The 8,910-nt window shown below is 35.7% G+C and overlaps 1 protein-coding gene across 4 annotated transcripts in view; it reads right to left on the reverse strand.

Annotated features, from left to right (window-relative positions):
• LOC111329069 (dynein axonemal assembly factor 11) overlaps nt 1–8,724 on the reverse strand; it is a 17,546-nt gene extending 8,822 nt beyond the window's left edge. For 2 of the 4 annotated variants that reach the window (XM_088724532.1, XM_088724531.1), the window contains exons 1-7: nt 7,827–8,712; nt 7,647–7,740; nt 6,953–7,026; nt 2,811–2,888; nt 2,542–2,638; nt 1,784–1,910; nt 914–973 (exon numbers count right to left, since the gene is read on the reverse strand). In XM_088724532.1, the coding sequence (XP_088580658.1) occupies nt 914–973; nt 1,784–1,910; nt 2,542–2,638; nt 2,811–2,888; nt 6,953–7,026; nt 7,647–7,740; nt 7,827–7,836 (540 nt within the window). In that variant the 5' untranslated portion in view covers nt 7,837–8,712. Of the gene's footprint in view, nt 1–913; nt 974–1,783; nt 1,911–2,541; nt 2,639–2,810; nt 2,889–6,952; nt 7,027–7,646; nt 7,741–7,826 lie in introns of all 4 variants that reach the window. The other 2 variants (XM_088724529.1, XM_088724530.1) reach the window with 2 other exon arrangements.
• Between the last annotated feature and the right edge of the window lie 186 nt (nt 8,725–8,910).

Raw genomic sequence — 8,910 nt, forward strand, 5'->3', positions numbered from 1 at the left:
ATTTGCCAAAGGCGAGGTGAATATCATCAAATAATCCCCTCTACTTCGTCTCGGGGATTATTCAACAATATTCGCCAAACCTGAGGTGAATAATTGTTTTAGTATAATTTCAGAGCTGAACAACAGAGAAATTTCTAAAATCAAAACATTTTAGTAACATTTATCAACATTTTATTTTAACATTTTATATAAACCGCATGGAGCGCTTAATATAGCATCATATAAGGAACTGCTCGACCAATCAGATTGCTGGAAACTCTTTGCTCAGCTCTGAAATTATACTAATGAAAGATATAACACTTGACACTTCCAAATTCAAATTCACAGCCAGGCAAAGTTCAAATTCCCCACTGGCTCCCCGCATGGACAAAGGACAAATGCCCTTGGGTTACCCAGGGGTGAGGAGAGGAAAATGATTTTGAAGCATCAAATTGATTGGCGCATAAGTGTGGAATTCTCCATCATTTTCTCTAAAGGTAAAAGTAAAAGTCCATGCATGCTTGAGCCAAATGACCCATCCAACCACAAGTGATCAGATCTTACAATAGTCTTTTTTACAGTTGTGAGCTTGGTGGCCAAGCCTTTGAACAGGAGTGAGGCTAAGGGTGACCTTGTTATGATAGAGATGTTGCTGGTTTTCAAATGCAAATTACTTTGTTATCATGCTAACTAGATACAGGTCTCTATCACAACAGGGTCACCCTTAGCCTCACTCCTGTTCAAAGGCTTGGCCACCAAGCCAACAACTGCAAAAAGGACTATCAGCTGTGACATAGTATGGTTGTGACAATCCTAATGTACTGGTGAAGTTAACATTCTGAACTTAATTATTCCTACCACTACTAACAGTACAATAACTAACACTAAATGTTCTCTATTCAGCTTAAAAGTACAAGAACTAAAGTGTTTTTACCCTTTTCTTTGCATAGTCAGATTGTTGACTAATGATCTTGTTTCTAAGATTCTCATAATCCTACAACAACAAAAAAAGAAGCGAAATAATGCAACTAATCAACTACCCCAAACTCAAACCTTTAAAGGTTCAAGCTAGCAGGAGTTCCAATCATTGGAAGTTGAGTTGTATTAACCCTTAACATTAACCATAACTGTTACATCAGTGTCCATATTCTCCATACTCTTTTCTATACACTTCCTTTGGTACCAATAAGGAGAATTCCTTTCAATTAACATCCAAAGCTTCCCAATTTGGTAATCACTTCCTTTATTCTTCTGATCTTAATTGAATAATTAAGCAGTATTGCTGCAGGGAGAAATTAAATGCTGGTCACTCACAAGGTTAAAAGGGGACCAATTTTAAGGTTTAAAAGGGACCAATTTCAAGGTTTAAAAGGGATCAATTTTAAGGTTTAAAAGGGAGTAATTTTAAGGTTTAAAAGGGACCAATTTCAAGGTTTAAAAGGGACCAGTTTTAAGGTTTAAAAGGGACCAATTTTAAGGTTTAAAAGGGACCAATTTTAAGGTTTAAAAGGGACCAATTTTAAGGTTTAAAAGGGACCAATTTCAAGGTTTAACAGGGACCAATTTTAAGGTTTAAAAGGGATCAATCTTAAGGTTTAAAAGGGACCAATTTTAAGGTTTAAAAGGGACCAATTTTAAGGTTTAAAAGGGACCAATTTAAAATTCGATTTTTAAATTTTTAGGGGGCTACATAAGAATGTAAGTTATAAAAAGCACTTGGCTAAAAAATTTAAATCAACATCTCAATGAAATTTACTTTTGAAAGTGAAAACTACCTGCTATTATAATGTTGTCCTGTACTAACCTGTTTGGCTAATATCCTTTCAGATTTTTCGATCTCTTTTCCATCAAGCCATTTTAAATTATCTAAAGTTGCAATGACATACTCTCTGTAACCTTCATACTCTGTGCAAGGATTTCCTGTCAAATATCTAAAAAACAATAAAACTACCTATTAACTGGAAACAACCTTAAAAGATTATTAACTGTTTTGCTAAAAAAAACCTTAAAAAGTGGCCATTCCTTGGCTTAGACAATACAGGGAGTAAACTATTTTAGTCATTTTCTCAGATTTACTTTGTGTTTAATTACATGTCCACAGCAGAATCAAAATTGTGCCCAAAGTTTACATTCTCTGATTATGCTGAGAAAAACAGATTTTGACCAACCTAAGGTAATTCAGATGAAATTAAACTATTTTACAAAGTCTGTGTATCTTATCAAGCAACAATGACACAGTGCACCATGACATACATGTAAAACAAACAAAGCTGCTACAAATAGCTACACGTAATTTTTTACCTCATCACCAGAAAAAAACAAGCAGTATAGCAGTTGAAAGGTCATGACAAAAACACCATTGATTAATAATTAGCCTGATTCTTATATCCTGAGGCAAACAATTAAACATTCATTTATCTATAACTTAAACCAAACTGAACAACGTTTTCTAAACATTTAAGATCTTGCCATTTCTTTAACACTGTAGACTTGCTACATTCTTTCCCAGAGCTCCACATTAGTTTACAAATGATCTGAAAAAGCAAACATTAAAATCCTTACAGTTCTCTGAAATGGTAATTTCCTCTAAGTGATTCAATACTAGTCAACTCTCCTACAAAATTGACGGTGAGATCCAACTTTTGCAAAGACTCACACCCTGAGAAATAGAATATAAATGTAGCCAATAATAAGTAAATACATAACAATGTTACAGATTTATTCCAATTTAAAATACCCTCAAAATATTACTGAATCTAACATTCTACAAACAACTAAAACAGATATGTAGTACTTCAATACATATAAACCAGTAATTTGAATTTACTCACCTTCAAGGTTTTCAACCCTTGTAACATTATTCAGTGCCAAATTAAGGTATTCTAGCTTCTTCAGTCTACAAACATTCTCTGGATTGTAAAGGTTCAATCAAAGTAATAGAAAGTTAGAGATTCAGAGATCAGTTATAACTTACTGTTCAAATAAAATCAGATATTGAATCAACCAACTCTTGAACAAAGCTCATCTTTCAAACCGGCAGTCTAAATCCCACAGGGATCAACGAACGCTTTTCATTCCACTAATTAATTCATGTTTTTCTCGTTGCCATGTTCCCACTAATAACGTAGCTCCATTTTCTGCCTTTAAAAGCACACACAACCCACAATTCCTCTCTTTGCTCTGACGAAGGACTAACACTCAAAACGTCAGCTTTTGTAATCGTTACGGTGGCCAATTTACCATTTCAACTTTGTTGATATATCCAAATTATTTCGTTACCTCCACCAACGCAGCCCTAAACAGTTTCTTTAGAAACTATCAGCCTTTAACCAAAATAACAGCTTGGTTAATGCTTCAAACTGTGATAATGACCAGCATTTAAATTCTCCTTATAGCAAAACTTCTGAATCATTCATTAAGATTAGGAGAATAAAGGAAATGATCACCAACCTAAGAGGCTTTGATTGTAAAACAAATTCTCCTTGTGAATAACAAAGAACATGTATAGAGAAGAGTATGGAGAACATGGATATACTGATGTTAGGGTTTAAAGGCTTAAGAATGCTTCATGGGATGACATATCAAAGTAATTTGCCTTCCAGCTACCATCCTAAGCACGTTTTCAAGGCTATTCCTTTTGGAGTAGCCACAAGATTGAAAAGAAATTGCTCTGAAAAAGTATTTTTTGCCAAGAGAACAGCTGAGTACAAAGAGTACCTTGTTAACCAGGGTTACCCTTCTAAATTAGTTAATTTCTAAACAATTCTCCAAAGCCTCTGCCATACCTAGAAATAATTTACTCAGGACCCGTGGAAAAGAAGCAAAGAAACTATTTCCATTTGTTACTACATTTAATCCTAACTTGCCTGACATAGGCAACATAATCAGAAAGTATTTGTTTATTTTGCAATCTAACCCCAAATTGAAAGAACTTTTTCCTCGAAGTTCTATCATACCATCTTTTCATCGATTGAAAAATCTCAAAGAATTGTTAGCACCATCTCGTTTTAAAACTGCCAGCGAAAGACAAACCATTCCTCATAACAATGGCTGCTTTAAATGTGATAGGAAAAGATGCGACCTCTGTCAGAATTTCTTTGTTGAATCTAAATCATTTCTCAGCTTTCAGATGGGAAAATATTGCACCATTCACTCTAGACTTTCCTGTGACTCTAAAAATGTGATTTACTTGGCTTCCTGTAACAAATGTCGCCTGCAATACATGGGATCTACTACTACCGACTTTAAAGTGAGATTTCGAATCACAAATCTACTATGCTCCCAAACAAAACAACTTGTGAAGTAGCGATACACTTCAACAAAACCCCACACACCCTGGACGAGTTTTCGTTCCAATGTATTGATCAGGTACAGGCCCCTAGTGGCTCTGCAGAGATCGACAGGCTTTTAATCACAAAAGAGGCTTATTGGAGTACTCAGTTGTTCTCTTTGGCACCCCATGATTTGAATAAAAGAAAGGAATTTCATTCAAAAAATAGAATTTGCTATAATTAATTTTCCATCTTATATTAGGCGCTACTAATTGATTGTTCAAAGGCCCTTTTCTTGGATCTTGTCTGCCCTTTAGGTGTGGATTGGACTCAGAGGCCCTGCCAAGGGATCTTATCATGATTAGTATCATTATGGGCCCCTCCAGGGATTTTGTTGCTAATTTGCCCTTTCGGGCTCCATAGGCCTTGTTTTGGGATTTTGTTATGGTTTACAGTTGAAGTAAAAAGCAGGCCTTCCCTTTTTTAATGCTCGCCGCATTGCTTCTTTGCAATTGATTACACCACTCATATTAACATATTTAGTATTCTTATCTCTTAGTTTTTAGGGTTTGTTTCTTGTATTTTGTCTATTGCTTTCTTTGTAATTAGGTTTTTTGTTTATTAGCACCAATTCATTAGTCGATCAGCAGGGATTTGCTAAAGCAAAGGCATAGAAAAAACCAGGAAAGATTTATTACTCGACGTTTCGGGGTCATCATGACTCCATTATCAAGAGACTAGTTTAAAAACATGCAAATAAGGAAAGGTACAAGAATAGCATAAATTAGACTGAACGGCTTAAACAAACACCTTGGCGCGGATGGAATCCGTTTACACGTTCAGTGTTGGCTTACGCATGCGAATATACAACATTTCATTAACAAGGCAATCAAATTTGCCGTTACATTTCGTGATGACGTTGAATTGCTCGATCAAGCGTTCAGGCATTTCACTATTGTGCTGGAGGTGGTAGTGTTTGTAGATAGAAGATGATTTCCTTTTGTGCCCTTCTACGCGCTCGTGTAAGTGACCACGAGTATAGCCCACATACCCTGCATCACACAGGTTACATTTAAATTCATAAACGATACATTGTTGGTTAACAATAGGGGGCTTAATTTCGTGTTGCTTAAGCTGTTGATCGAGCTTAGGGCTAACGAACACTGGTTGGACAGTCACGCTTAACTTCGAGCTTAGACTGTTCAGTTGTTGTTTAACATGATTAGCTGACGACTGGTCCTTGAAGGGTAACACTAATCTCACAGTCTCCGATGGTACGTCTGGTGATGGACAGGGTTCTGCAGATGAAATCCTTCTCTCAACGACCCGCTTGATTGTAGTTTCAACCAGTGGCTTTGGGTATTTCAAGTTATGAAAAACCCCTCTAAGGCAGTCACATTCCTCGGAGAAGAAAGACCAGTTAGAAGATAATCGATAAGCGCGATCCACCATGGTGTTAACTAGGCTGCGCTTGTACTTAATGTCAACATGACTCTGGAAATGCAGAAGGAGACCCGTGTTGGTTCTTTTGATGTAGACCTTGCTCTCAATCTTTGGTGCACGGTTAAGCAGTTCAGTTCCTAGAAACGGAAGGGATCCTTCCCGTTCGACTTCCATGGTAAACTGGAGGGAGGGATGGGTAGAGTTAAGGGTGTCTAGAAACTGGCCAGCGGTCACCCAATCATTTAAGCCGTTCAGTCTAATTTATGCTATTCTTGTACCTTTCCTTATTTGCATGTTTTTAAACTAGTCTCTTGATAATGGAGTCATGATGACCCCGAAACGTCGAGTAATAAATCTTTCCTGGTTTTTTCAATTCATTAGTCGTTATCTGTAATTACATAATCATTAGCACTTCGATCCTATTTAATGCTCTTTTTTTTATTTCAAAAGTTGTAAATAACTGAAGAAGGTCTCTGACCGAAACGTTTTTATTAAAATTTTTTATATTTTTTACGTCAGAAGTTGTCCATCCTCGCAATTTTTTAAACTTTCTATGTTCGTGTTGGCTGTGAGGTTTGGACTGCGAATCTTTATTGATCCTCCTGGCTTGGTGCACCTTTGTTGGCCTGAGAGTTCCATTAACGACTTACATATATATATATATATATAAAACACTATAATCACATTTTTTTCTGAATCACCTGTAATTATTAATTTAGCACACAGAACAAGGATGATGCTATTTTTTTTCTTGAGCTCATGGAATTACTCATCAAGCTTTTTCACTCTAACATCAATATCAATATTCTCCTTATTGTTCATTATATATTTCCTAAGGTGCTGACAAGGAGAATTTGTTAAAACAATCAAGAGCCTCTTTACTTGGTGATCATTTCCTTTATTCTCGTGACCTACATGTGTGATTCAGAGGGGAATACTGTAAGAAGAAATTAGATGCCAGTCACTCTTACAGGTTAAAGGATTAAGCTGTCTCAAGTGTTGGACCAAGGAAAAGTCAAAGTCCCCCACATGGAACCAAACCTCTAATTGATAACCCTAAAATAGACAGGTCATCCCTAGGAAATGCTTCATTTTCCACCCACTTTCACAAATGAGCAGGCAATAGGAAGCAAAACATTTTATAACCAAGACCTACAACAACTTTTTGAGAGAAAAAAAACTGCAAGGAGCTGTTTCTCTTTGAATTCTTAATAGAATTTCCCTTCCTCTTCCAATGCTCTTCTCTCAACACAACTTACCTATTCTTGGTATCAAATTACTCTGTAAGTAGAGAATTTTCAGATCTCTGCACAGTTTATCAAGGAGCTCAATCCTTTAAAAAAATATATAAAAGAACAGTCACTGGTGTGGCAAAACAGCAACAACATGTAAATGCATCTCTGTGAGTGATCCAAATTGTTCAGGTTAAAACTCGAAGTTGCAAGTGACAAGGATATGAAATTCATTTTCTTTTCCTATTTTGTAAAATCTTTATTCAAGTATCAATAAAATCCAACTGTTGCACTCTAATTGAGGATGCTATCAAAATTCTAACATTCTGTGATTTAATTGAAGTTAACTTACCATTAAACTTTGATTCTAGATCACAGAGAGGGCATTAAGATTTAATCATTTAAGGTAGGAATGTTGAAATTAGTGAATTAAAGTCAGCATCTGTGCAAATGCATGCCTACCCCTCCTAACAAGTCAGGATTGATATGTGTAGGGGAGGGGTGGTGCAAAATTGCTCAGATTCCAACATACTGAAAAAAATTATAACACAAAAAATGTTTAAGAGCAACCTAATATAGTTTTTTTATGCATTGATGAGGCTAGCAATTTAGCAACTTTTTAGGCTGGAGAGTTTCTAGAAGGCTGTTGCTTAGCATGGAAATTTCTCGTTTGACTGTCACTCTGAATGTAAATTTAAGTGTAAGCTTTAGTGAGGATCACCTCTCAATTTCCTGTTGATGTAGTGAAATTTCTTCCAGTGAAAAGATCTCGCAGTTGTTGTGTTCGGCTCTTTTTCGAAGTAAATCCTCTGTAACTATTTAAAAAAAAACAAGCATGTTAAGCTTATAAAATCAAAACAGTAACAATCTCTTTATCTTAAATCAATTGTGAATTTCTTACTTCGAACCATGTCTTATAAATGGGAAGCGTTTCTTGCAATCGTACTATGTAACCAGGCAAGTGCTAACTACTAGCATGTCTCCATAGCAACTTGTATTTAAAAAAGAATGGTGAAATTTTTACAAATCCTTTTTAACCTATGGAAATTATTTTAACCCCTTTCCTGTTACAGCAACAGCTCATGATTCAATTACCTTGATGATGACAGAGTCAAATTTAACGTGTTACATATCAGTCATGCAATTCAAAGGATATACAATATGTCTCATTTACGTCGACTCGATCAAGTTTGACCGTAGGCAAACCAAGATAGTAATTAAAAGGTAATTAGTCTCCCCTACTTCTCTACGCTTCATCGCATAGAAATAAAAGCTATTTTAAAGTAAAGCCTTGTCACTAGCTATTACTCGGTTTTGTGTGGGCCTATATTTATCTATATCTTCATAGCATCTGTACGTACTAAATTAATTGTAGCCTTAATCAGATGCCCTTAATAAAATGAATATCCAAATATTTTTTCCTTAATACATCCTATTAGTTCTTTCAAGTAAAATGACTTCAAAACTGCTCCAACCATCGTTAGTCTCATAAACGATCATATGGCCACGCCCTAGACTTTTGTTTCACTCTTACTGAAACGGCATACTTTCAGAAATAACAGGGTTCGAGCAAATACACATTGTCGTGTTATTGAAAATCTTCCTTGAGTTCTAAGTTGTAAATAATTTGGGGCGAAGGGTTTAAGATGAATAAAAAGTTGGATTGTTCCTGAAAAACCTGGAGTTCATTTCCTGTAGACACGACACTAGCGAAGTTAAACTTAGCTACATATATTTCTAGTTTGGAATGTGTCCTTCTGTCTCCTTAGATATTTTTTTAAGAAAACCCTCTGCTGATGATGATTACCTCAAACGTTTCGATAATAAATACATACATACATATATATATATATATATATATATATATTTTTTTTTTTTTTTTTTTTTTTTCTAAAATAGCGTTTTCCTTGACTTCTCCAGCTGAAAGGCCTGTGTCTTGACGTCAAACGCTCTGAACATCCGGGACTTCCAATATGGCGGCGACC

The sequence above is a fragment of the Stylophora pistillata genome, chromosome 6 (genome assembly GCF_964205215.1).
Source record: "Stylophora pistillata chromosome 6, jaStyPist1.2, whole genome shotgun sequence".
NCBI classification, from domain to species: Eukaryota; Metazoa; Cnidaria; class Anthozoa; order Scleractinia; family Pocilloporidae; genus Stylophora; species Stylophora pistillata.